The following is a 26,877-nucleotide window of genomic DNA, read 5'->3' as shown; positions in this document are numbered from 1 at the left end:
ATCCAAATTTTAAAATGTATGTTTATGTATATGAAATTAGCAAGTTAAATATTCATAAATTTTATTTACATCACAATATTCAAACTTAAAATAATGGAACATTTGTAAATGAGAATGTAATTTGTGACCCCAAAATGTAGCAGAAAGGGTGGACCTACGCTGGTTGAAGAGGTCCCAGTCCTGACTCCTGATACAGCTCAACAGAAGGAAGTCTTAGGAGTTTGAGGAATAGCTTGACAAACTCTTGATTTAAATTATATGAACAGTGAATGCATAAATATGAATTTTTCACTTTAGGATCTTTATCCTTTAATCTCCTTTTCTCCTGGATATCAAAAGATCAGATACCCTAAGCTTATGTGACACTGTGGAAGGACCAACTCCTAATGTCATCGGTTCTCTGGGAGGAGAGGAATGCAGCAGCATAGAAGTTGCTTCTTTACTCACAATCTTTAGGCCAAGATATTTCCCTCTAAAATTCCTTTCCACTTTAAATCAGTAGTCAGTAGCAACAGGTTGCTTGTTTTAACTTGACAAACGGATAGGGAGATAGATTGATAGGTTTTTACCTTTAAAAAGGAAATTCTATGTATAACATTGGGATGTGTGTGTTAACATTCAAAAATCCATGCATGGATTTATCAGCCAACTTGAAGGAAGATGACTTCCAGAATCCAGAGGAAAGGGTATATCTGGTACCCTTGGGTAGGTGCATAATGAAGCAAGAACAGTATCCTCAGTTTGACATTACCCCAACATTGGTTGGAGCCTTCGTTTTAATCAACGTTTTATTCCTCACAACACAATTTGGCCTCTAGGTGTAGGGGTGACCCTTCTTTTAGGAAACTCCTTCATGTCATTCCCGTGTTTGCTTTTGCCAGGAACAGAAAGCCCCAAATTAGTCCATGTACATTTAGCCTATTCCTTTTAACCGGAAGACACCTAATGTTGCTGTTCAGGCTCTTGAAAGCTTATATAGGATATATGTTAAGCCCCAGTATTCACCGCGCTGCCAGTGATAATTCCCCTTAACTCAGGAGATGGTACTTTACCCTTAACATAAGGTGTTTTGCTGCTCTTTATGATGAAAGAAAACACTTAAGTTGGGTCTGAAAATGTCTATTAGGACAGATGAGCCAATTAAATATACCACAGACTAAACTATGCCTAGTGCATAAAGGTTGTTGATTAAAACAATCCAGAAACACACGCCTCTCTCCAAACGGGCATTTCAGAAACATGTTGACTCCTGGGTAGTATAATCTATCTCAATCTCTAGCGGAAACAATTGGGGCGCACAAAAAGACGTGGGGGACTACCTCCTGATCACATAAGGTAAAACTTAAACCGTGACCCGATTAGTTTTAAGTGAAAAAGAACGGAAAGGCACAACCCGAAGACCAACTTTACAAGGTGAGTGCTTCCCATAAAACATCTCTCCCGGCCCAGGGCAGCAAGCCCCGCCCCCGACTCTGCAATTCCGGTCGAGCCTCTGAGGAGCTCCACTGCAGCACCGCGAAAGTTTCGTGTGTGCGCAGTAGGCTTGCTTAGTGCCGCGTGGGAAAGGCGGGACTTCCCTACCTCCTGCGTCATCTCTAGTGCGACGCAAGACGTCACTGGTGTGACTGGGAAAGTCAATTATGGCTGCCGGCGGGCTCCCGCCATCTTTACGCCCGGGGTCGCCGGCGCATGCGCGTAGTGGCCTCGGTGAGCGGTACGCGCAGCCAGTCCGTGTCGTCCGCGTGTTGGATACAGTCGTGTGCAGAGATGCTGTGCCGGGTGAGGGTTAGGTGGCTGCAGCCGCGGCCTGCCCTTCAGCTCCGGGGCTTGGGCCCACCGGTCGCACCGGCCCCCACCGGCGGCGCCAAGCCCTCTGCTCTGCCATTGTGGGCGGTGGCATCAGTCTCTGCAGTTGGCCCGAGCGGCGCGGGTGGCTGGTATGAAGCCCTGGCTACGTCGGCGCCGGTGCAGGGAGCCGAGGACCTACTGCTGTTTGCGCACACCGCCTCGGGCCTTCCCTGGTGGGGCAGCATTGTCCTCACCACCGTGGCCCTGCGCGGCGCTGTCACGCTGCCCCTGGCTGCCTACCAGCACTACATCCTGGCCAAGGTGAGGGGCGCCGAGCCGCGCATGGACCCGCTTCCGTGGTGAGGAGTGGTCGACGTCTACCCGGGGCTTAAGGTCCCCAGGTACCCCCGGAGTGCTTAGTGTTAGTCATCAGTACCAGTAAGGCAGTGAGCTACTTTACAAAAAGGAATTAACACAGGGCAGAAGTAAATGCAATTTTTGGTGGCTCTGTGACTGCCACAGAGCATATTAAAGATTCTTAATAGACTTCTGTTTCCTCAGTTGACATTACTGGGAAATCCAGGAATTGAAACATTAAAGTTCAGAGTGTAGTTCTTATATAATCCTTATAATAACCCTGTGAAGTAGGTGCTGATATACATTTTATATATGAGAGAACAGGACTTTAGAAGTTAAATAATTTGTCCAAGATCATACTGATGCACAAGCTGGAGTTTGAATTTGGTTGCAACTGAGGAAATCTTAAATTAACATCTTATACGCAGACTTAGGGTTTCTTGACATGACCAGTAAACCACATTTTTAAATGAGCTGAGGGAATAGAGAGTGAAATTATGAATGGTTATGAATAAAGATCTTTTATGTTCTCATAACAAAGTCTACTTTTTCTTTAGCTAGGTGGAAAATTTGCAGCCAGAAATAAAAAACATTGCAAGGCATCTTAACCAAGACGTTGCAGTTCGTGCAAATCAGTTGGGGTGGTCCAAAAGAGCTGCCAGGTAAGCTAATTCTGTGCATATAAGACCATGAAAATATATATACATATATATAATGTATAAGTGATATTTATTATAGGTTTTGGTATTCTGTAGCTTTAGCAGCAAAGTAGTTCTTTTTTCTCTTTAATATTTTAATAAGTTTATGTGGCATGGTAGTTTTATATACTGGACCGAAAGCAAAAAAAATAGGGAAACAAGAAGAGACAGTTCCTTGTCCTTAAAGGACTTCAGGCTACTGAAAAAGACAGACATGTAATCAAATAATGACTGAAGTAAGTACTGTACAAAAGATTATGTACAAGGAGTTGGGTCATCACGGAAAGTCAGGAAAGGCTTCACAGGATGAAGATACTGTGACAGTTGTTGGGATTTTTGTCAACAAATGATACAGGTTATTTACAAACTTGACCTTTTGACAACACACAGCAGGTAGTAGCCCAAAGGAATGGGGAGGTAGAAAGTATGAATGCCATGGTAAAAGCAACTGGATAGGCAAGGTGTTGTCATTCTGCTGTGGTTACCCTGTGTAATTGTCTGCCTGGGCTCTTAGAAAGCCCTTGCCCAAGGGTGCTTGACCATGGCACAGTTCTATGCCTACAGTCATCCACTAGGAACTTCTAAGTCCACCTCCTTCTGTCAGCCTAAGCTAGTTCTGCTTAGTCAGTTTCCCAAACTCTGATCCTTACTAGACTGTGACAAAGTGTTCACCAGTTCACAGCAATCAGAAAAATAAGGGTTTTTTAGTATGAATATGTAATATATATATATATAGCTTTCCATATATTTTTATATAGGTGTAAATTTGCCAACTATCTTCGGTATGAAATTGTGTCCCTCTTTATAAAGAGTTAAAAAGACCTGACATTTAAAAAAAATAATTTTTACAGCTTAACGTCTTTACTTGCTAAAACAGGAAGTTGGTAAACCTATAGTTTTGAAGTTTTACTGATCAGGGAAATCTGAGGACTACAGCTCTAGGCCAGAAGAACAAATTAGTAGCTGCTCACCTGGGTTATAAATGCAGCCTAGACAAGACTGTGGCACCTTGCTTATGCAGCACTGGCAGGATGATTGTCCAGACACATCCTTAAACAGATGAGTGGCTTTCTAGGAAGACATATCTGAGGTTTCCTGCATTTTCAATGGAGCTGGGTTTTGAAGCGTGAAAGGGAAGTTGTCAGGTGGACAGCCAGGAAACTGGGCAGTCCACACAGATGATATAATAACTTCCAAAGGCATGCAGTCTGATTTGTTGGATGATCTCAGTCATTAAAGGGACCAGAATATACAGGTGTCTAAAAAAGTTAGAGGAAATAAAGTTGGAAAAGCAGGCAGAGGCTGAATTACAAAGAGCCTGCAATGTCTCCGTATACTGTCTTAATTCCGTACATTATAATTTGATTAAATTCAGCAAACCTATTGAAAACCAACCTTGTACAAAACATGCTATGAGAGATTTAAAGAGGAAGACCCAATACTATAGTATAGAAAGTGGGACTTAAGAACAGAAATAACTAATATGGTTAATAGAGAAACAGAGTAAGAAAGCCTTTATGAAAGAGTTGATTGAAGAGTGAAGACCATTTTGATGGGCCAAGAGCATACACGGTACAGAAGCACATTGCAAGGTATATTCGGGGATCAACTGATTGAGCTTGGCTGGAGTGGAGAGATACGAGTAAAATGTGATTTCACCTCTAGTATTTGTGATTTAAATTGTGGTCATACCATGTTAGTAGTGAAATTTCCCTCCTCAAAGCCTAGGTTGCCAGAGATCACCAGAATCAAAGACTGTAGTCTGACAGTGTCAGAATTATCAAATTGTTAATGTAATTTGCGTACATTGCGAAAGAACTTTGAGTAAAAGCCTTTATTTGCCTTTTGTTTAGGAAGCCCTGTGGTATAGCTTACAACAACCAAAAATCCTGCATAAATCCTTTAGCCAGTAACCGCAGCACGGGTGTGTTTGTGCTGTGGGGATGAAGCACTGCTAGTAGTCAAATGACATTTTCTCCTTTCCCTTTTTCCCTCTTCCCTCAAACTAGGCTCACTTATCTAAAGACTATGCGGAGGCTTGTTTCAGAGCTGTATGTTCGGGATAACTGCCACCCTTTCAAAGCCACTGTGTTGGTCTGGATTCAGCTTCCAATGTGGATATTCATGTCTGTTGCTCTCCGGAATTTTAGCACAGGAGCAACACATTCAGAAGGTAGTTATTATTGAAGTCTGTTTCCCCCAAATAAGTTTTCTAACATTGTCTTTGTACTCTTAAAAAAAGAAAAACAAGCAAAAAATAAAAAACATCCATACTTCTCATAACTAGAATACACTTTCATCATCTCCCTTACAAGGGTATAGAATTTAAAATATTAAGTGTAAAGCAAAGTAGCTGTGTTGAGAAAACAGATCAATCTAGGAAGGACGTCACTAGAACTGCTTCTTGGAGGTCATGATAAAATTAGTGTTATAATTCCATAATGTGGTTTCCTGGCCAAGAATTTTTTCTATTAATAAATTTCAGAAGCCAGAAAAGCTTTCACAGTTATAAGTGTAAACATTAATTAAGAAAGGTTATAAACTAAAGGGCTTGTTCTTTACTTTCATTTAAAGGCATTTCTAACCAGAAAGTAATCTAAATAGACTTGAAAGAAAGTCTAATTTTTAAAATTTTTTAAATGTAAGTCTGAAAAGATTACTGCTACATATCGTTATTGTTTCTACATCTATTTACTACAGAAAGCTTCTTGCCTCTTTCTCAGTACAGGAAGAAATAACTTATGTTGTGGAATGAAAATAACCTGAATAAAAAGTGCAAATCTTTAGTGTGAGGAACACCTTATTGGAATTACTTCCCTCTGCTATTTTAGAAATTCTTTTGTTTTACTTATAAAAATGTTTCAGCAGGTTTTTCTGTTCAGGAGCAGTTAGCTGCTGGTGGGATCCTATGGTTTCCTGACCTCACTGCCCTGGATTCCACTTGGATTCTGCCTGTCTCCATTGGTGTCATCAATTTATTAATAGTGGAGGTCAGTGGTTTTAAATGAGATTTGCTTGCAATTTAAATCATTGGGGTTTTTGTTGCTGTTCTGACCTCAAATGTAAACGTATTTGAGTTGGTGGTGATAGCTCTGAGCTAAAATTGAGACTCCTTAGTTTTGGTCACTGATGAGCTGTTGATAAATTGTCATAGGCCAGTTCCTTAACATCTTTGGGGGTCAGAATGCTCATAATTAAAATAAGAGAGCTGAATTTGAACATTTCCAAAATGTCTTTTAGCTTTAAAATTACATGATTCTTATACATAGAGTTTTGTGATTTGCTTATTGGTAAAGACAGCAATTAAGATGCCTAATGAATCTGGTTTTCTTCCCACAATATATTGATGTTTTGTGTATATGTCTAATATGTCATTTTGTAGGTGGTCAGTACCTGACTGCCATGTTTTAGTTACACAACCTTAGAAAAGTCATAGAACTTCTTTATAAGATGGAGTGGAGAAACATACATATAAAATATGACCCCTATTCCATAAAGAACTGTTCTCAGACTCTGAGTAGAACATAGACTCTTTGAGCTAGAAGAAACCTTAGAAAAGACGTAACTCAGTTGAGATTTCACAGACCTCATATCCACTGCTCTCTGTTTGGGAAATCTAATACACCCCTTATTTTTTCAGAAGAGAAAAGGGAGGATGATACTGTGAGGTCTTGGGTGAAGTTTTCCTGAGGAAAGACTCTATGTGTAGTCTAAGTGTGTTAGCCTAAGAGCATCTACCACAGTTCTGTTAACGTGGTTGGTAATTAGTGAGTATTTCTTAGAAAGAAAGAATCAATAACACAGGGTCACAGTGAATAATGTCAGTCCTCTAGTCTTTCTTTTATTCCATCTAACGACCCAGCATGCATAAGTTTAATAAAAGCCTGTTCTTACTTAATATTCACCATGTGCCAGGCACTACTGTAAGCAATTTACATGAATTAACTCATTTAATTCTTAAAATAATCCTGTGATGTCAGTGCTACTATTATCTGCATTTTAAGGTGCAGAAGGTAAGGCACAGAAAGGCTGATGTGCAAGGTCACATAACCACTGAATGCAGGGCTGCCTTGTGAATCTAGGTAGTTTGAGTGTAGAATCTGTGCTCGTAATCGTTAAGTTACGCTGTCTCTTAAATAAGTAATTCATAAACCATAACTGCCTTTCCTAGCCTTGGTTCTTTTCTGTACTCCACGTAGCCAGATCACAAACCTTTGAGATACCTGTTAAGTTCCTTCTTTATGCCAGGTCCTGTGTTTAGGTGCTAAAAAACAAGGACAGTGATTCATACATAATACCTATCTTGAAGGGACTTCAGTTTTACAGACAATCTTTAAAAAACATTGACTTGTAAAAATTATGCTGTGATACTGTTTAGTATAGATGAATCTCTTTATTGCTGTTATTTAAAGTTCCATTTAAGAATTTTACATAAATTTATCAGTTTTATTTTAAATTTTTATTGCTTTTCTTAAAATATAGGTAGAGGCCCAGTCAAAAATCAGTTTGTATTTTAAAGCTTGTCTTATTTAATGTGCATTTCAATAATCAGCATATGTTATATATTCTACCCCTTCAGATTTTTGCTCTGCAGAAAATTGGAATGTCTCGTTTCCAGACATATCTTACGTACTTTGTTCGTGCAGTATCAGTGTTGATGATTCCAATTGCAGCGACAGTACCTTCAGTGAGTAAGCACCAGTATTGCGTGAAGCATGTGCTAAATATAAATCTTCTGTTTCTAGCTTAGACTGGCTGGGATTCTGCCTCCTCTATTGAGCTTCCTCTGACTACTCAATCCCTTACTGATTTCTGGGTTTCTGTAGTAACGAATCTACTGTCTCTATCACCAAGTGACATCTGAATATTTCTTGGGGGATTGGTTAATCTTCCTTTACGTGAATGTGTCTTAACCCTCCTATTAAACCAAACTCCTTTTCCTCTTTTTTTTTTTCTTTTTCTTTTTTTTATCTTGCAAAGTACGTGACACAGTACTATGAACGTAGTATTTGCTCTGTTTGATTAACTGATATATTGAATTCTTTCTGTCTTCATAGACTGGTCCTAGGAATTTTAGCACTGAAAAAAGAAATAAAACTTTGTGCTAGGTTTGTATGGGTTCATATGTAATATTGTTTAATCTCATAACAGTTTTATGAGATATGTATACTTGTCCCTATTTATATGTAATTAAACTTTTATAGAAATAGAAAAAGAAATGTTATATTTGCAGTTATTTCATATTTTTATCCTTTTGCTTCCATGGATACTTTAGTGCTAAGATGGGTAAACCTATGTCAGGTATAGAGCTGTCTTAACTCAGAGCCAACACATAGACCATAAAGTAGTAGTCATTTGTTGCTGGTAGGTAGAGTTATATCATTTATATAAAAGTACTTTATAGGACTTCTCTTAGGAATCTGAAATAGTATGTTTTCGTCGTAAAAAATGTGAATTAAATGTTTATTTTTTTTTAAGACACATTTATTCAGCATCATGATCAGACTATTACATTTAGCAATCAATAGCATGGGTGCAAAAAAAAAAAAGTCACAGTGAAAACCTTTGTTGGAATGCTTTACACTTTCCACAGAACAGAAACTGAAATAACCTGTTATACACTTAGTCACAAATACAGTCCTCTAGTTTTTTTGCCCATACATGAGTATGGGCAAAACGTAGTATTTGCTCCCCTTTTTTTTTGCCCATACATGAGTATGGGCAAAACGTAGTATTTGTTCCCCTTTGCTGAAAATGGCTCCCCAGACTCTCATCGGTTGTTTCAAAGCTCAAACATGAGTATTGTCTAAAACATTTCTTCTTTGTAGCATCTAGGCCCTGCTACCACTGTGCTTGGCTGAGTTCACAAATCTGTTGTACCCTGTAGCTTCCCTGTCACTTCTCTGGCTCTCCTCTCCTGCTAAGCTTTGTTTCCTGGCAGTAATTAAAACCTTTTGCCACTGCCATAGCTCCTGCTGCTGCTGGAACCACCATAGCCGCCTTGGTTTTATCGTTTGACAAAGTATTGGCCTCCACCACCATAGAGGCGAGAACTTTTGCCTCCAAAGTTTCCTCCTTTCATCAGTCCAGAATTTGAAGATTGACAGTTGTAAATGCCAAAATCATTGTAGCTTCCGCCACCTCTGAAATTGCTTCCGTCATTACCAAATCCATTATAGCCATCCCCACTGCCACCATAGCCACCACCACCATGGCTGCCACCAAAGGCATCTCGACCACTGAAGTTTCCTCCATCACCAGAGTTGTCATTCCCACCAAAACCACCGCCACGACCACCACCAAAGTTCCAGAACCACTTTGACCTCTTTGACTGGATGAAGCACTAGTCATCTCTTGCTGAGTTAGGGCTTTCCGTACTTCACAGCTGTGCCCATTCACAGTGTGGTGTTTCTGAATGGCAGTCTTGTCTGTGGAGTCATGGTCACCAAAGGTTATGAAAAGCAAAGTGTCTCTTTTTGCCGCTGCGTTGGTTAGTCGTGATTTCAATCACTTCAGTTTTCCCATACTGTTCAGAATAATCTCTTAGGTGATGTTCTTCAATGTCTTCTTTAATGCCACCAACGAAAATCTTTTTCACAATTAAGTGGGCACCAGGTCTTTGAGAATCTTCTCTTGAGACGGCCCTCTTTGGTTCCACAACTCTCCCATCCACCTTGTGTGGCCTTGCCTTCATGGCCGCATCCACCTCCTCCACAGTGGCATACATGACAAACCCGAAGCCTCTGGAGTGCTTGGTGTTTGGATCCCTCGTTACCACACAGTCTGTGAGCATTCCCCTTTGCTGAAAATGGCTCCCCAGACTCTCATCGGTTGTTTAAAAGCTCAAAAGCTCAAACCTCCGATGAAGAGCTTCTGCAGATGTCCGGGCTCTTTCGGAGACTCCGACTTACACATGATGGCAGTAGATGGGGGAGACTTCAACGACGCTTACTTGGCGGTGTCCATGGGCTCAATTAAATGTTAAATGTTTTTAAGCTCTCACTTAGACATAGTAACATCATTAATCCTGTGTAAAATAAGTTTCCTTGTTTCTAAAATACACACCATAATGTCTGTGAGAATTCATGAAATGACAAGTATCTATTATAGTACTTTTCATGTAATAATAATATTGTTATAAAATACTCTGTAAAAACAGAACAATACAAATTCACTACATTTCTAAGGAGAAATAATACCAATTATAACTGAGGAAACCCCCAGATCAAGTAAAATAGGAGCAGTAAAGTTGTAGTGAGAGGTTGGATTCAAAGTGAGTAACAAAGATCTGAAAAACTGTCTTTTTTTTTTAAGCTTTTTTTTTTTTTTACTTATTTATTTTATTTATTTTTGTCTGTGTTGGGTCTTTGTTGCTGTGGGTGGGCTTTCTCTAGTTGGAGCAAGCGGGGGCTACTCTTGGTTGCGATGCGCAGACTTCTCATTGTGACTGCATTGGCTTCTCATGGAGCGTGGGCTGTAAGCATGCGGGCTCAGTAGTTGTGGCTCGCGGGCTTAGTTGCTTCCCGGCATGTGGGATCTTCCTGGACCAGGGCTTGAACCCAGGTCCCCTGCACTGGCAGGTAGATTCTTAACCACTCCGCCACCAGGGAAGCCCTGAAAAATAGTGTCTTAAGTACCCAAAAATTCATTCTCTCAAATACAGGAAATTCTGAATTAGGTAATTCAGTGTAGAGCTGATGTAGTGTCCCTGTGAAGACTTGAGAAAGGCAGCCTGCTTCTCTCTCAGTGCTGCATCGTCCACAGCCTGTAATGGTCTTGAAGGCCGCAGGATAGTCACGATGGCCACTGGAGCTTGTTACCTTGCGAGAATAGTAGAAAGGTTCCTCAAGCGCAGTCAGCCCCTTTCAGGACCCTGGCCAGGTGCCCCACCAAACACTGAGCTTCCATCTTAAATATGTGGCTGTACCTAACTGCAGAAGAGGTTGGGAAGGATAGTCTTCTTTTTCTTTTTTTTAGATGGCAGTATACCCTGCTGAAAATTAGTATTTTTTTTTTACTAAGGAAGAAGAATGATACTTAGTAGGCAGTTTTTAGTCTGACGTAGTTGAGGCTCAGGATACTGTTTGCTTTGTGGATAAGTTTGATGATGATGGTAGTTAATATTTATTCAACATTAACATTGTACCAGGCCCTTTTTAAAATCATTTACATATATTAGTACACATATTTCTCCCAACAATGCACTGAAGTAGGAGCTATTATAATCTCCACTTTACTGCTGAGGAAACTGAGGTGCAGAGAGGTTAAGTAACTCATCAAGGTTACTTATCTTTTAAGTGGCAGAGTCTAACACACATGCAGGCAGTTTGGCTCTTACTCTTAACTACTGTGCTAACCTGCCTTTAAGGATGTATTGCTTACTGCCCTTAAAAACTTGCTCTGGAACAAATGCAAGTGCTTAATATGGGCGACATACTGTGCTTACCACTCTACCCAAATTTTCGCATTTATTCCTCACAACATCTCTTTGAGATGGGTACAGTTCTGTCCCCATTTTATAGAAGAGAAAACTGAAACAAGAAAAATAACGTACCCAAAGTTAAATAAATAGATTTCAAACTCAGGCAGTTTGACTCCGGGACCTGGATTCAACCACCACATGGCCTTGCCTCTGGGGACTGATTACCTTCTGATGCCAAAGAAAGGTTTGGGAAAGATGTATGTATGTATGGGAATGTTTTGAGAGGCCGCAGAACTTAGTCTTTGACCTAAATAGTCAATCTGAATGGTAGTAAAAAAGAAAGTTGAAGATAATGCTGAGACTCTTTGTCTCAGGAAAAGGCAAAGATAATGCTGTCCTGACTACACTTAGAAACTGGTTGGTGGGAAAAATTTGGAAGATAGTGACTGTATATAGGTCTAGGGGGGCTAAGTTTGCCATGATAAATGGCCATGCCCCCAGTAGCGTACCTTCAATGTAGCAGCCTGTCAAGACTTGGTGGGGAAAAAGTATGCTTAACCAGAGACGGAGGTGAGATCTCTCTTGGACCTCTGCTTGGGAGCTGTTCTCTGTCATCCACTTTCTGTCATGAATACCTCTCCTTTTTGTTTCTTTTTGCTTTTGAGTCTTCCTTTCAACTTTCTTACCTATCTATTAGATCTGTCACAGGTATCTAAGAGCTACTGAAAGTCTTGGTCAGTCCTGGTGTACTTACATTTACAGAGATTGTAATTTTTTTTTTTATTGCCTACCTATTTCTAGACCTTGGTGTCCTTGGAGAGTGGAGAGATGCTAACTTTCACGTCCTTTCTTCTCTTTACAGTCGATTGTTCTCTACTGGTTATGCTCCAGCCTCATGGGCCTTTCACAGAACTTGCTGCTGCGTTCTCCTAGATTTCGCCAACTTTGTCGAATACCGTTGACCAAGTCAGATTCAGACACTCCTTATAAAGACCTCTTTGCTGCCTTTTACTCCAAGTTCATTTCAAGAAAATGACATACTTTCTAGTAATTTTGAAACAATTACAAGTTTCACTGTTAATGTATTTAGAAGATTTAGAAATTCAGATATGGTTTAATTTGCTTTTTAAAATCATGAGCTCTGTGAAGTACTGTGGATTAAGATATAATCCAGATATATGTGACAGTACTTAAAATCTTTTAAGTGCTAAAAATGTAGTATGTTCAATTATATAAAAGTGGGATCAAAGTGTCGGGCACTGTTTATAAAATTACAGCTTGCGAGAGGTGCTAGAACTTTGGAGAACAGGACTAGAGAAGTTTTATAAAATAAAAGGATCCAATGAAGTGATTAAAATTTTGGGGGTGTGGAGGATCATAGACCCATTTGATCATTTAATAAAGCCATGGTTTTCTCTTCAGAAAAGTCCTGGAACTCACAACATGGAGGCCTTTATTGACCCCCCTTCTGGTAATTCCTGGTTAATAAGTATTATTCTAATGGAACATACATTGATGATGAGTTACTGTGTGATTTTAAAATGAAAAGGACTTGAGATATATGCAGTGGAGTAGTCCACGCATGTAAGAAAGTACCTAATAGGGTAGGTAGTGTTGCTTCTCAACCTTGCTCTGAAGGAATACCAAAAGTGTACATTTCCTTTCTCTATAATTTAAGAAGTCTGGAATACAGAGCATAGAACTAAGTACTGCTAGAGCCCAAAGTAGAAAATGTTAAGCTAATCATATAGAATATGAAGGAACCCAATATCTCTGATAATCCTTTAAGAAAGTGAAAAACTGGTACTAGGGTCAAGGTTATGCTAATTGGGAGACTCCTTTAGACCTGTACACCTTGGTATGATAATATATAACATTAAATTGGTCTGAGGATCTTATATATTACAAAATTCATAATTTCTTAGCTTGGAAAAGATCAAAGTAAATTTTAAAAGCTCAAAAGATCAGGATAGTATTTAGCAGGTTTTAAAAATAATGACTGAATACATGAAGATACATTAGTTACACTATTACTAGAAATTAAATAGGTGAAGAATCATTCAGCCAGAGAGCATGCATATGAACGTTGTGTATTCAGTCATTAGAGAATGTAAGTAGATCACATAATTGTGAATTAAGCTTGTTGTGCAGAATTCTGGAGACAGAGCTGTTTGAGTCTTTCCTGCCATCTCTAAGTACAGTAGACCCTTGCCACAACCATTAAAAGCTTCAAACTGTCAGCAGCTAGAATCTCAACAAACAGCTGAACCAGACTTCATTAGATAAGGACTAACATAGCCACAGAGAGGGAATGATTCTGTGACTCTTGAACATATTAACTTGACTGTAGTCGTTTGTGGAATACAGTTTCAAAGTAAAAAGGACTATTAGAAAACTTTGAACTTTATTTGGTAATTGTATTGCTCTTGTTAATATTGCATCGCTGTTTTGGAACTCTTATTGTCAGGTAAAATATATAATGATGTTTACTGGTATATTTGTTTTCTGTGGATGCTGTTAACAAAATCTTTATGCTGCTTATGCACCAAGAGGAAGATGCTATTGAATGTATTTGTTATTATAAGATATATCTCTTTCAAATTTTTCTTTTAAGGGATAGATTTAGGGATTGCCCCTGAGGTCCTACAAAAGAGGGCCCTCCCCACAGTTCTCCACTGGTATACTCAGGAAGCCTAGCCTTCATATCTGTTTCACCTAAGACCTTCCACAATCTCAGTTAAGAACTGATGAAATAAAATTTATGTTTTATGGCAAGATGAGAAAAGTTTAAGCATAAATTTTTTCTTTGTCCCTTTGGGCCTCCTCCCTCCCCTTTAGCAGGTATTGTTCATCTGCATTAATCAGAGCTCTTTAGGAGATGACATTCCTTGATCTCATTAAGGGACACTGACTCTTAGGAGATAAGCTTCCTTATTCTAAGGGACCATGATGACTCATGACACACTATTTGCTTTGTACCTGTAGGTCTGGATTGTGTAAACTGTTAATAATATGTCTTTTGACATAAACCCTTTGTCTCAAAAACGTACATAACTGCTTTGACCCCTAATTGGCAGAACAGTCTCCAGAGCTTTCTGAAAGTCTACCTCTCAGATTATAATCCTCAAATTGGCTTGAAACTTTTGCATTTTTTTCTTAAACTGTTGATGAATTTTTCCGTTGACAGGACTGTGTACATAAAAGCACTTTGATCCTGGTTGATTCCTATCCATAGGAACCACAAGGCCTGGCAGTTACCACAAAAAAAGAAAAAAATTACCAGCTGAGGAATGGCAGCAAAAGAGATTAAACCAAGAAAGCACTTTTACACAGAAGCCTTGCCTAGTTGTTAGAGCAGTAACTTCTGCGTTGCTGTAACTTGAACATGAGAGAGATCCGACACAACTGTCCCAAAGGAATATGTAACAAGAGAACCCTGTTCCCTTGTATTCTCACTGACTACTGTCTTGACTGCCCAGTTTTTACGTAAGTTTTGCAAGATAGTCTTATCTTTAATTGCCTAGGCCTATACTGCTGATTTTCTTCTGTAAAATGAGGACTTCTGGGTGTTTGAGAACAAAAACCTTGATGGAAAGACCTTAAAATCAAAATAAATGCTTTAAGAAAGCAGCCCGGCTTCCCTGGTGGCGCAGTGGTTAAGAATCCGCCTGCCAGTGCAGGGGACACGGGTTCGAGCCCTGGTCCGGGAAGATCCCACATGCTGCGGAGCGCCTAAGCCTGTGCGCCACAACCACTGAGCCTGCACTCTAGAGCCCGCAAGCCACAACTACTGAAGCCCACGCACCTAGAGCCCGTGCTCCACAACAAGAGAAGCCACCGCAATGAGAAGCCTGCACACCGCAACGAACAGTAGCCCCCGCTCAACGCAGCTAGCAAAAGCCCGTGCGCAGCAACGAAGATCCAGTGCAGCCAAAAATAAATACAAATAAATAAATTTTTTTTTAAAAAAAAAGTGGCCACTGTTAATGAGTTTTTCTGTCTAAGGCAACAAAAAAGAAATTTCTATCCTTGAAAGTCCCTCCTAGACTCCAGAAGGCCAAGAATTTCTTGAAAAAGCAGCCTCTGGGGAAAATGCCCCATTTCTATCTTTTCTATTTTGAGAAAATTTTACGGTCATGCTCCTCTTCCTTTGTGTCCCTGATACGGCAGTTATATTTGTTTTTCCTTAGTTGAGAAGGCAGCATTGTATTTAATTTAGCTTTGGTTTTTGTCTCCTGGCTAAATTGTAGCTCTCCGGGAAAGCTTAAAACTGGAATATGAAATATACCTAACTATATCCCTTTCATTGCAGCTGCATTTCTGCATGTTCCAACAGTAGTACAATTGATAATTTGAGGAATTTCTTCTAATTATAACCTCAAACTTCCCGGCTTTTCTGTGGATGGATGCTTCTGAGGGTAAGGAGTATTAAAAATACGAATTCTGTATCTGAGAGAATTAACAGCTACTTATTCCATGTTATTCAAAATGTGTCCCATGTGTTGCTATAGGTAGGAAACTCTCCTTTTGTGGTTTCCTTATAGAAGCTTCAGTTGTGCTTATATGAGTTTTCAAATACAGATGTTCCATTTTGGGATGCAAGTGAAAACCAGAAATTCCCATTTAAAATCACAGTCACGGGCTTCCCTGGTGGCACAGTGGTTGAGAGTCCGCCTGCCGATGCAGGGGACACAGGTTCGTGCCCCAGTCCAGGAAGATCCCACATGCCGCGGAGTGGCTGGGCCCGTGAGCCATGGCCGCTGAGCCTGCTCATCTGGAGCCTGTGCTCCGCAACGAGAGAGGCCACAACTGTGAGAGGCCCGCGTAACGCAAAAAAAAAAAAAAAAAATTTACAGTCACAACCAAGTAGAGATGTTAAAATGAAATATCTTCTTCCTTATCTTTAACTCTCACCTATCTACGTCATAATGTGTTACTTTACTTTAAAATACAGTCGATCCTCATTATTCAGTTTCATATTTGTGAATTCACCTACTCACTAAAATTTATTTGTAAAATGCTCATGATGTTTTTGCTGTTACTAGCAGACATGTGGCCGCACGCTCAGAGCAGCAAAAAATTTGAGACCAGTGCACACATTCCCAGCAGCAGTCAAATCAAGTGACACTGCGTTTTGTTTCAGCTCTCATACTGTAAACGTGTCCTTCTTGTGGTCTATTTAGTGCCATGGTTTTCTCATTTTTACACTTTTTGGTGATGATTTCTCTGTTTAAGATGGCCCCCAAGCACTAAGTACAAGAAGACTGTGATGTACTCAGAAAATATGTGTTAGGTAAGCCTCTTTCCAGTGTGAGTTACAGTGCTACTGGCCATGAGTTCAGTATTAATGAATCAACAATATATATTAAATAAGATGTCTTTAAACAGGAACACACATAGGACGTGATTATGTCTTGATTGGTTGAAGAAATTGGTTGTTGTGACCAAAGGCTTGAAGGAACCTAACTGAATTTCCTCTAGGAGTGATGGGTGGCTTTATAGAAGGAAACTACTGTGAATAATGAGAATTGAATGTATTTCAGCCTATGCCACACAGTTTTATAGTCATATGATGGTTTAAATCAGGCATCCTTAAATTGAGGACCCATGGGCCACAAATCTAGCTCACTGCCATTTTTTGTACAGCCTGAAAGCCAAGAGTAGTTTTTACATTCTTAAGTGATTGAAAAAAAATGAAAAGATAATATTTTGTGACACATAAAAGTTATATGAAGTTCACATTTCAGTGTTTTACTGGAGCACAGCCATGTTTGTTTATGTATTGTCTGTGGCTTTCATGCTTCAACTGCAGAGCTGAGTGGTTGTGACAGCGATTTTATGTCACAGTGCTTCATACTCTGCTCAGCACACAGATCTTAGTGATGCACTTATAACTCCACAGCATTTCATGTGTACGGCCCTACTGCGACATTTTATTTTTTATTACCAGTTCATATCCAGTCAAAATAAGAAAAGGGGATTTCATATGTCATACTTTTAAAGAACAGTAGAGTATGGATTATTTTGTTATTGAATTAGATGACAAAACATTGTGTTTATTATGCAGTGACACTATCGCTGTGCTGAAAGAACACGATGTATCTTGACATTACCAGACATGATATTCCCAACTTGCAGGAAAGCGATGGTCAGAAAAAGTAGAAAATTTAAAGTGGAATATCTCATCACAGCAGAATGGATTTGAAAGAAAAACTCACAACTAATGGAAAATTCTGTTTCCTCTATACACTACCCACAGAACCCTTCTGGCCACCAGATGTGTGTGTGTGCTCTCCATACCAAGCAGTTCTCCAGTTCTTTGTAGGCACCAACTGAGTGTCCTACAATTTAGTTCAGTTCTGATACTACCTCTAGTTTTTACCTGAAAACTGGGTTTGCCTCTTGGTGGGTGTCCAGCCAAGAGACACAAGCAAGTAATAAATAAGTAATAAGTAAGGAGGACACGGGGGATTTTCCAAAAGGAATGTCTCCCCGAACTGCAAAATTGGGGAAGTTTTAAGCTAAGGATATGTGCACATTCAGGAAGGGGCTAGAGCAGAGGAGAATTCAGCACCGAATTGGGGCAAAGGTCGACAGAGTCCAAGCTCCCAAGGGTCAGAAAAGGTTAACATCATTATTCCTTAGGTTCTGATGTATCTGAAGTCTCAGTGTGTAGTTACCATCCTCCACCTGGGTGGGGGCCTTAGTGCCTTCAGAACTCAAAGATAATGTATCAGATTGTTATGTATATTCCTTGAGGAGGAACTAGGACTCTCTTATCTGAACTGTTGTTTCTTGACTGCATTTCCTTTGTTCCTGCATTCCCTTAATGATCATTGATTATAGAGACATATTCAAGGGCAAGCATCGTATGCAGGCTTAGATCACAAAATGGCTTAGGGCAAAAATGGCTTACATCAAGGAAGCCATGCCTGGTTCACCCCCTACCTTATCTGCTTACAGAGCCAGTACAGATTGCACAGTCCCACAAGACTGCCCTCCGTCCCCGCCCCCCACTTCAGACACCAATCTGAAGTATTACCTACAACCTCTGCCCGACTTGGTTGCAAATCTGGGGTTCCCATAACCCTTTCCTTGGGTTTGATAATTAGCTAGAACAGTTCACAAAACTTAAGAAAGCATTTAACTATTATCCATTTATTATAAAGGATGCAGCTCAGGAACAGCTAAATGGACGGATTGCCTGGGTCGATGTATAGGGCTGGGTACACAGAGCTCCCATACTCTGCAGGCTTCATTACGTAGGCATGAGTGATTACATCATTGGTCATTGGTGATTGGATTCGGTCTCCAGCCCCTTTCCCCACCTGAGAGGTCAAGGGATGGGGCTGAAAGTTTCCATTTCAACTCTCTGATCTTGTGGTTGGTTCCTCTGGCATTCAGCCTCCGTCCTTTGGTTATCCAGGAGGGGCTTTCCAAAAATTACCTCATTACTATAAACTCAGCTGTGTTTGAAAGGGCCTTGTTATGAATAACAAAACACAGCTCCTTTAGGAGCTGTTTGAGGTGCACAAAAGACCAAATAGCATAACAAAAGGTCCTTCTATTGCTCTTTTCACCTAGGAAATTACAAGTGTTCTAGGAGCTGTGTGCCAGGAGGAATCATGAATGAAGACCAAATACATATTTCTTATTATATTACAGTATCACAGGGTTTTATTTGATGAAATTAGTGGCTTTTTAATCACCACAATGGATATCTGAAATGGATTCTCATTGGTCACATTAGTTGTATGAAGGCATTTGGATTGGTTGAGATAGTTTAGAGACATGCCTACATTTGAATGAATAGGGGATAAGAATCTGATGAGGTCTGTACCTGCAACCTCAGTGATGGTCCTAAGGCTTAATTTGTGTGAGCAGTTCTGATTCCTTCCAAGGATAACAGAACCCTGCCTGTAGTAAGTCTTCATGCCAGATGTGATGAGATCACCTAAAGGACAGGGGCTGGGATTTCTTTGAGCTCAGAGCACAGAGCTGAACTTTTTGTGTCTACTTGCTAATCAGATATTTTTGTTTAATAAATGTATATGTGATAGAGTTTAGTCAGACTTGCTTTCATTTTAACTTGCTAGTGAAATTGGAGAGTGGGATGGGGGAATTACTAACATTCACCCCTATCAAACTCTTGAAAGAGTATCATTATCTGCCAAAAAGAACGTCACAATTTAGTATATAGCCAGATTGACTTATTTGTTACTTTTATAACCCACTATTCCCAAACTAGCTGCTGTGGTGAAAGAGAAAAAAAAAAAATATATATATATATATATATATACACACACACACACACACACACACACACACACACACGCCTTCAAAAAGGCTTTGGAAAGACATGATGTTATCAAGATGTTCTGTGAATTGAAGTGATATTTTTAAGAACATTTTAAGAATCTTTCTAACGGTGGTAAAAGAAAATTAAAGTGACTGCCCCAAAGGGATTGGTCCCTGGAACCAGATTTCAGCGCTGTCCTGCTCTTACAAGCTAGGACACATTCAGAAATAACGCCACCAGGCTTTAGTATGTTTCTCTGAGTGGACACCAACCCCTGCAGAAGGGCACAGCTAGAGCTAATTATTTGAGAAAACCTGTGGTTGCCTAAATCCATTATGCCTGATCACTGGTTCTTTCTGTCATCTATTGACTCTGGAGCTCTCCTTCTCATTCTGATCTAGGTTTCCCTTCTCTTAACTAAGCTTCCCACTGTATCCCTACTCTCCCAAACCTCTCCACTCTGCTCCTCTTACCTTCATGGTAAACCAAACTCCCCAGAACTTACACATCCCTGTCAGCTTTCTTTCCTCACTCCCCTTGTAACTCAGGATGGTGGAAAGTAAGGGACCTCCAATTTTTACTCATAGATTACTATTCCTTTACTTTTACGTAAAAATAACTTTCTCTTGATATAAATGCCAACTGGATCTACCACTGCCTACCCTCTTTTTTTTCTGACATCTGCTTGCCTGGTCACCCCTCTTATTTACTGGCTTCCTCTCTATCTTCAGTCCTGCCATCACACTGGGTGACTTCTATAGCTAAACAGATGTCCCATCAGACAGCTTTGCCACTCAGTTGTTTCACCTGTTATGTTTGCTATGTTTGTAATTTCCTTTCCTTCAGGAGTAAGTTTTTTTACCAGGTGACAAGTCATTCCCATTGCAGGCCATAGATGATTGGGTCAGGGTTGTTCAGGTAGCTCAAGCTGGACCAATTAAATCTCTCTTGGAAATTTGAACTAAGGTATGGAGACCAAGTCAGTTGGGGAACAGATTCATGCACAACGAATGCTAGACCAGCCATCCACCAGCCCAAACTCACATGCATGATAAGACTAGGATGTTGCAAAGAAGACAAGGGTAGCAGAGAAAGCTTATGATAAGAGGGGAGGCAAAATTACACCATCTTGCAAAAAGAAGCTGAGATTGAGAGATCTCATAGACTCCACCACCTTAAGAGATGGAGCAGTTAGCCACAATTCCAAATTTTGAAGTTCAAGCCACGTGTTATTTTCCTATTGCTGCTGTAGTGAATTACCACAAACTTAGTGACTTAAAACAACCCACATTATCTTACAACTCTGGAGGTCAGATGTCTGAAATGGATCCACAGGGCTGCGTTCCTTCTGGAGGCTCTAGGAGAGACTCTAGTTTCACACACACCCAGTCTCTCTCTCTCTCTTGTCTTATCTCTTTCTTTCACTATGACTCTCCTGCCTCCCTCTTATAAGGACTCTTGTAATTATATTGGGCTGCTCTGATAATCCAGGATAATCTTCCCATCTCAAGATCCTTAATTTAGGCACATTTTTTTACCTTGTTTCTCATGTCTAAGCACTACCACTTCTAAATCAAGATCTGTGGAGATGAATGTACTCCTCTGTCTTCCATGTTGCCACTGCACTATCTAGATCTAAGGAGTCACTCCATCTCCCATCATCTCCTCCCTTTTTCTTCCTATCTGTAGCCCCCTGTTTCTTTTAGGTCGTGGTGGGGAGAGCAGGGTCACTTTCTGACACTATTTAGAATAATTCCTCCAATTTGTGTCTTGGACGTTAATGTCAGTGCCTTGGGCAGAGTGTGTTTTCTCCCTGCCATCTTCCTGTGGGCAGGAGCTTACTAAAATGCCTTACCAAGATAATCCTGACCATGGTCTCTGATATCATCCACCTCAGGGAACCTAACCTGTCCACCACTACATATGATAAGCTTCCAGTAGTCAGTTGTTTATATGTCTGGAATGCACAAGTGACATTTCTGGAACCAATATCTGGCTTGCCATTCCTGTTGCTGCGCAGGAGTAACTTGTCTTTTCTGTATGTCAGTGATGTGCTGAACTGCCCAACGGGTAAGATGTTCATTCCCCCAGCTCAGGCCAGCTTAATAGCTCTGACACCTTGTCACTTACCCTAAAATTGTTTAATGGAAGCAGGGCACATATTCAGAAATCAAAAAAGGTGAGTCTGTCATGTAGCTGGTAATTCCTGGTGGCCTTGTAGGCATGGCAACCCACACATTGACTCCATTGTTATTTTCTATATGCAGAGTTGCTCACATTCATTGTTGATGAAGTTCTATCAAAATTCTCAGGATTGGGGTTTTTCTGAGGATAAAAGGGAATAGACTTTTTTTTTAAAAAAAGCCCTGCCAAATGAGACATTTCTTTAGTAACCACCTGTCAGTTTTCCCCCCTTGACCACATAGAGTAAAGCAGAGATATTTTTCCCCATAATGTCTAGGCTAGAATTTGGCCTTCTTGAGGGTAGGAAGTAAAGTGATTGATCCACCAACAAAAGTGTGTATACAGATATTACTCTCTGATTTTATGAAAAAGCTTCATGGATATGAATTCTATGAGTTTGTTTGTTAAAATTATCCCGGATAGCCCACTGTGGTGGGTAATATGCTCAAATGAATGCACTGGCCACCAGAGTCACATTTTAGTCAAGACACTCAGCTCTCTTTGTCCTGGAGAAGAAACATTTCTACATGAGCTCTCGGGGTGCCTCTGTTCCCCAGGTGTCCAAAGTTAAGATGCATAGACCTCAGCCTCCCATGGGCAGCATTTCTGAGGAGGTGCCAGCTGCACCCACAGCCATTTTTTTCAATTCCCATTTCATCCTCACAAGTAGGACTCGGTTCTCCCTTCACCCCATCTGAAGCTTCAGATGTTCCAGACAGACTTTCACCAGTCCTCAGCCTCCATCTGAGATACAGTAGGGTTAGGTTTATATAATTTAGGGCTTTATACGTGCCCAGGTACAGAGGTGTGGGTTGTAGGGTACCTGTCTACTCGCCACTTTCTCTCTCCTCCAGTATTCCATACTGTTCTGATGCCCTTGCTGGTGGGACACATGAATCTCCATGGTTACCCCAGAGTGAAAATAGATGCTGAAGTTATAGTTTGAGAATACCACCTTACAGTAGTCCTAGGAAGCATCCAGTTTACACAGAATAGGAAGATAAGGGAGTAATTATGAGCTCACACTTGAAATGGTACCTCTTCATTCCGTAAATTTATATCTAATAGCCCACTCCAGTGCTAAAGATTCTAGTTTGTACTTTTTTTTTTTTTTTGCTGTACCACGTGTCTTACAAAATCTTGATTTCCCAACTAGGGATTGACTTGGGCCCATGGCAGTGGAAGCAAGGAGTCCTAACTACTGGACCACCAGGGAATTCCCTAAAAATTCTGGTTTGTAAGTGGAGTACAAAGCTCTGTAATTCCATGGTCCCTCAACTAGCAAAGGCAACCAGCTGTTCCTGTTCTTTTCTTCTCTGGAATCATCTTATATTGCACTGCCCCTAAGCCTTCCAAACAGATGTGAGTGTGTCATATGTAGGTCAGATGTTGGTACAGTGACACTGAGAAGTCAATCCACTTATGCATAGAATGCTTGAAGCAGGCTTCTTCTCCCAGTGGGACCAGGAAAGAATGACTCCACTCCTCTTCCAGTGCCCAAGGCTGCTGGGGGTCATCAGAGGAGAGAGAAGACAAGGTGGCTACCTAGTGAAAATGTAGCCTCAAGTCAAAATAGTGAGAGGAATTGGAAATCCAAATCCTTAAAAAACAACAACAGCCCACTGATAACTCCCAGGTATAAGATCTCTAGTTCTCTAAAGTGCGTGGGACAGGGCCAGTGTTTGAGCAAGTCTTCCAAGGGATTTTATTTTGTGTTTGCCTTTGGCTGAGATAACAGGTGCCCCACATATTTAACAGGGATACAGTAGATACAGTACAATTGACGACTACCACGGCAAAGTTTCAGATTCGCCTTTTTGAGATGGTCTACTGCTTTATTTTTATTTATTTATTATTAATAAATGTATTTATTTATTTTTGGCTGCATTGGGTCTTCGTTGCTGCATGTGGGCTTTCTCTAGCTGCAGCGAGCGGGGGCTACTCTTCATTGTGGGGCGTGGGCTTCTCATTGTGGTGGCTTCTCTTGTTGCAGAGCATGGGCTCTAGAGCTCAGGCTCAGTAGTTGTGGCGCACGGGCTTAGTTGCTCCGCAGCATGTGGGATCTTCCTAGACCAGGGCTCAAACCCCTGTCCCCTGCACTGGCAGGCGGATTCTTAACCATTGCGCCATCAGGGAAGCCCTGGTCTACTGCTTTAAAGTCTCTTCTCTTGTTCTTCCAAAGAGTTACCAAATATACTGAGATTGTCTAGATGCACCATTATGTACAGGGAATTTGCGTTCCCAAGCACTTTCTCTAGATCAGCTGCTGAAAGGTAGTTGGAGTCCCAAAGGTTTGGTATTTTTTTTCCCTAACATGTAGGATTAACTTTTTTTTTCTTTCCTGAGCTAGACCTTTCCTTTGTTTCATCTAACTTTTCCTTTCTTGCCATAAGACTGCTTTTGACTCATCTACAAGGTTTTTCTTCTCTTTTATTCCCAGGTATGTTCAGATATTATGTGCACACTCGCCTCTCTCTGAGTCCAAATGGGTTTAAAGTCTTCAAATGGGTTTAAAGTGGTATCAGTTCAGTTGGTCTGAGGGGTCGGATTGCAGGTCTGCTGCCATCAGACAAGACTTTGCCTGCTCTGAAAGGAAGTATTCTTTCTTGCTTTCTTTGGGAAAGAAATTGTGGACCTGGGGTGATATTAAATCAAAACTTTCTTATCTCATGCAGTATATTGAAGGGAAAGGAATTGTTTCCCCGTATCTTTTGTTGTAGACAGTAACCACCCAGACCACTATTAGCATAAATCTTTATTCTAAAATACTGGCCCTGAGAAGGTCCAATGGAACATTCTAACATGGGGGAGGAGGGCAAAATTGTATAGAGTTTAGCACGAAGGGTCACTTAACATTTAGATGGTTTGGAAAATTAGTCAAGGGTGTTCTCCTTAGAGGAATAGTGTGTGCTGATTCATAGCCATGGTTTGGGCATGGATTTTATCAAGAGCAGTGGAGAACAACAAGGGGCTAAGGTCATATGTAGAAAGGAGTAGAGAGGAACAGTTGCAGGGACCCTGTAGAAGGTTCTCGGGTCTCTTACACTATTATTTTCTCTTACACTATTTTTAATGTATATATAAAGACCAAGCATGTTTTGCAGACAGAAAGAAGGCTATTTCATAATAATTTCACAAGCATTGTACATTCACTTTCTTTGTAGCATTATGTACCCTCAGAAGGGACAGACAGATAATTGCAGTATGTAGTTGGAAGAACAAGAGATAGTTTTCACGATCTACCAATTCATCTGATTTCCATGAGAACTAAGATCATTATGTGGTAATAGCAGAGGGTCCCAGGGTTTCCCATAACAACAGGGTGAGTCCTCTGGGAAAATACCCATTTCTTAAATTTAGGAAACCCATTACCACGGACCACCACCACCGAGCACTGGCTCAGCAGTTTCAGCATTTTGAAGTCGCAACGTGGGATATTGATGTGTTTTAGCCCATTTGTCCCATACCGTACTCCACATATGTCTTAATTTTGTTGCACTCCAATATCCAGGCACTCTGACATTAATACTTCATTAATATGATGCTTAAGTTAGTCATTTTCTCTAATAAGCCATTTTTTTCTAGGATACTCCTTAAAAAGTAGAGGGCTTCATATTGCCAGTGTTATTTCTCTCTAGCATATTTTACATCCCATTCAATGACAGAGAACACCTAAATCCTGATTTATAGTTTACTTTTCCATTACTTAGTTTGATTATAAGACCTTTGGATCACAGTAAGTGGCATCCTAATTCAATCTAACTTCAGAAAAAAGAGGTTATATTTATTCATATAACTACAAAGTTTATAGGTAATGTTGGGTTTAGGCATGGGTGGTCCTAGAAGTTTAAACAGTGTCCTCAGGACCATTTTCTTTTATTTTTCAACTTTTCTTTCCTTTGGGTTAGCCTGATTTTTGAAGCTCAAGTGGCATATATGGCCACTAGTAGCTCTAGGCTCACAATATCTCTTCAGTTAGTGCTTCCTGTACTTCTAGAAAATGTTCTAGGGAAGACCTTGATTGGCTCATGTGGGTGTAGTATATTGTTTGGCCAGATATGGGTTACGTTTACCACTCCCAGATCCAGTGTTGGGGTAACTCCAACCTAAACCATGTGAATGGAGTGTTGGGAAGGAATGGATTTTCAAAGGATACAGGACTTCTCCATCCAGCTCCTTAGCTGCTCAGCAGCATATGTGTATATAATATAATTTATTATAATGTAATTAATTTTGTTTAATATGTAATTATGTAGAATTAATATTTTAATATAATTTAAACATTACATTTGTTATATATGTATGTAATTTATATAAATATATAACTTAAAACATAATGTAACTATTTCTCCATAACAGAAGACAGCCCAAATTCTCGTATAATTCCTGCATTTGCTTTTATTTTATTTTTTAATAAATTTATTTATTTATTTATTTTTGGCTGTGTTGGGTCTTTGTTGCTGTGCACGGGCTTTCTCTAGTTGTGGCGAGCAGGGGTTACTCTTCATTGTGGTGTGTGGGCTTCTCATTGCGGTGGCTTCTCCTGTTGCAGAGCACAGGCTCTAGGCGCGCGGGCTCAGTAGCTGTGGCTCACGGGCTGTAGAGTGCAGGCTTGGTTGTTGTGGCACGTGGGCTTAGTTCCTCCGCGGCATGTGGGATCTTCCCGGACCAGGGCTCAAACCCGTGTCCCCTTCGTTGGCAGGTGTATTCTCAGCCACTGCGCCACCAGGGAAGCCCTGCATTTGCTTTTAGGTCCAAGGTCTTTGAATAATTTATATCCCTCTCAGTTAGGTTCATGAGATTCTACATGGTAAGAAATATACTTATGTGTCCAATAATAAGTAGTGGAAGGGAAAGAAAACAGGAAAATCACAGTAGAAGTTCCCATTTGAGGTAGGGAAGAAGGGAAATCACCGCGTGGCTGCAGGTTCATAGCGCACGCACACACACAGCCCCTGGGGCTCCCTGATGGGGAAGTAAAGCTGTTTTAGTTTGTCTTGCCCACAGCCGCATTTGAGATGAGCAGTGGGAGGACTTCCCTTCTGGAGCTGCACCAATTCCCTTTTGGTACTGCTTTTCCTGCCTGGAAGGCACCTTGGGAGTTAGCAGGCTTGTGGTTGTGCTGGCAA

The 26,877-nt window shown here is 40.5% G+C and overlaps 1 protein-coding gene across 4 annotated transcripts; it reads left to right on the top strand.

The window, feature by feature from the left end:
- Positions 1-1,719: 1,719 nt before the first annotated feature.
- Positions 1,720-21,857, top strand: COX18 (cytochrome c oxidase assembly factor COX18). Of its 4 annotated transcripts, XR_014016436.1 has the most exons (8): positions 1,720-2,109; positions 2,707-2,807; positions 4,853-5,016; positions 5,709-5,833; positions 7,423-7,530; positions 12,128-14,751; positions 15,578-15,683; positions 21,832-21,857. XR_014016436.1 is itself a non-coding variant. In XM_081241626.1 (6 exons), the coding sequence occupies exons 1-6, from the start codon at positions 1,768-1,770 to the stop codon at positions 12,299-12,301; spliced, it is 1,011 nt and encodes a 336-aa protein (XP_081097752.1). In that variant the 5' UTR covers positions 1,720-1,767; the 3' UTR covers positions 12,302-15,071. The 4 variants fall into 4 exon arrangements, 3 of the variants coding, with proteins under 3 accessions (XP_081097752.1, XP_081097751.1, XP_081097753.1); XM_081241626.1 differs by lacking the exons at positions 15,578-15,683; positions 21,832-21,857 and having other exon boundaries at positions 5,712-5,833; positions 12,128-15,071; XM_081241625.1 differs by lacking the exons at positions 15,578-15,683; positions 21,832-21,857 and having other exon boundaries at positions 12,128-15,071.
- The last annotated feature ends 5,020 nt before the right edge of the window (positions 21,858-26,877 follow it).

Source organism: Mesoplodon bidens (genome assembly GCF_964165515.1).
Source record: "Mesoplodon bidens genome assembly, chromosome: 1".
Lineage (NCBI taxonomy): Eukaryota > Metazoa > Chordata > Mammalia > Artiodactyla > Ziphiidae > Mesoplodon > Mesoplodon bidens.
Note: the sequence above shows the minus strand (reverse complement) of the source record. Positions and strands in the feature narration are given on the sequence as shown.